At 44.7% G+C, this 1,836-nt stretch overlaps 1 protein-coding gene across 1 annotated transcript; it reads left to right on the top strand.

The window, feature by feature from the left end:
• The first annotated feature begins 339 nt into the window (after positions 1-339).
• Positions 340-1,836, top strand: LOC126737606 (uncharacterized). The gene is made up of 2 exons (XM_050442585.1): positions 340-501; positions 613-1,836. Exons 1-2 carry the CDS (start codon positions 448-450, stop codon positions 1,834-1,836), a joined length of 1,278 nt encoding a protein of 425 aa, XP_050298542.1. The 5' UTR covers positions 340-447.

Here is a 1,836-nt window from a genome sequence, read left to right as displayed (position 1 = left end):
TATCTAGAAGAAAATATTATACTGCACTTAATAGGTTGGTTTCTTAATATTCTTACAATTTAATAATGTTAATTCATCAAGCAGACATAAGAAAAAAATTTACAAACTAATAAAAGGAATATTTAAATAGTTACCATAAGCATTATTTTTAGTACTTGTTTTGTTCAGTATGGTTTTCCTAGAACTGCATTGTTTCGAGTAAAGTGGGTCTTACATATGGCACTTCAACTACATATGACTACTTTGAAAATCCTATAGACTAAACTAACTAATCTTAAGTGCCTAGGAAAAATAGTATTAAAGAGGAAATTTAAGTGTATTGATAAGTTAAAAAAAAATTTCCTTGTGTTATCTATGTAAAAACCATCCAAAATTTTAAAGATGATCAGTGCATATAAATAGTGCATCAGATAGTTCATCTAGCATAGTCTTACTAAAGCATCCAATATGAGAAGTCTAACGATATTAGGAATTTTTGTGTTGGCGGCAGTAGCCGTTCAGGTAAGTTTTTTAAAAATATAATTCTTTGTTTAAGTTTTCAATATATCTATAATTACGCTTACTAACGAATTTTTTTTGTAAGCTTTTGTTAACTTTCTCGCTTTTTTTCAGAACATTGAAGCCTTTTCTCTTAGATGGAATAATTTCAATAAGAACAGATATGTGCACGAGGAATCCTCTAGCCCAGCATCACCACCATCTGGTTCTCCACCTTCTCCACCATCTGGTGCCCCAAGAGTGAGGGATGACGCTTCTTCCACTCCTCCACCACCGCCATCTGGTTCTCCACCCTCTCCACCATCTGGTAGCCCAAAAGTAAGAGATGACGCTTCTACCACTCCTCCACCACCACCATCTGGTTCTCCACCCTCTCCACCATCTGGTAGCCCAAAAGTAAGAGATGACGCTTCTACCACTCCTCCACCACCACCATCTGGTTCTCCACCTTCTCCACCATCTGGTAGCCCAAAAGTAAGAGATGACGCTTCTACCACTCCTCCACCACCACCATCTGGTTCTCCACCCTCTCCACCATCTGGTAGCCCAAAAGTAAGAGATGACGCTTCTACCACTCCTCCACCACCACCATCTGGTTCTCCACCTTCTCCACCATCTGGTAGCCCAAAAGTAAGAGATGACGCTTCTACCACTCCTCCACCACCACCATCTGGTTCTCCACCCTCTCCACCATCTGGTAGCCCAAAAGTAAGAGATGACGCTTCTACCACTCCTCCACCACCACCATCTGGTTCTCCACCCTCTCCACCATCTGGTAGCCCAAAAGTTGAAGATGACGCTTCTACCACTCCACCACCACCACCATCTGGTTCTCCACCCTCTCCACCATCTGGTAGCCCAAAAGTAAGAGATGACGCTTCTACCACTCCTCCACCACCACCATCTGGTTCTCCACCTTCTCCACCATCTGGTAGCCCAAAAGTAGGAGATGACGCTTCAACCACTCCTCCACCACCACCATCTGGTTCTCCACCTTCTCCACCATCTGGAAGCCCAAAAGTTAGAGATAACGCTTCTACCACTCCTCCACCACCACCATCTGGTTCTCCACCCTCTCCACCATCTGGTAGCCCAAAAGTAGGAGATGACGCTTCTACCACTCCTCCACCACCACCATCTGGTTCTCCACCTTCTCCACCATCTGGTGCCCCAAGAGTGAGGGATGACGCTTCTTCCACTCCTCCACCACCACCATCTGGTTCTCCACCTTCTCCACCATCTGGTGCCCCAAGAGTGAGGGATGACGCTTCTTCCACTCCTCCACCACCACCATCTGGTTCTCCACCTTCTCCACCATCTGGGGCTCCAAGAAACTAA

This window comes from Anthonomus grandis, chromosome 6 (assembly GCF_022605725.1).
Source record: "Anthonomus grandis grandis chromosome 6, icAntGran1.3, whole genome shotgun sequence".
NCBI lineage: Eukaryota > Metazoa > Arthropoda > Insecta > Coleoptera > Curculionidae > Anthonomus > Anthonomus grandis.
This window is presented reverse-complemented; position numbering and strand designations above follow the sequence as displayed.

Bases quoted from the DNA above. Each gene is read 5' to 3' on its own strand.
- LOC126737606 (XM_050442585.1), top strand. From the start codon at position 448: ATGAGAAGTCTAACGATATTAGGAATTTTTGTGTTGGCGGCAGTAGCC. The intron at 502-612 runs GTAAGTTTTTTA...GCTTTTTTTCAG, and splicing joins TGGCGGCAGTAGCCGTTCAG to AACATTGAAGCCTTTTCTCT.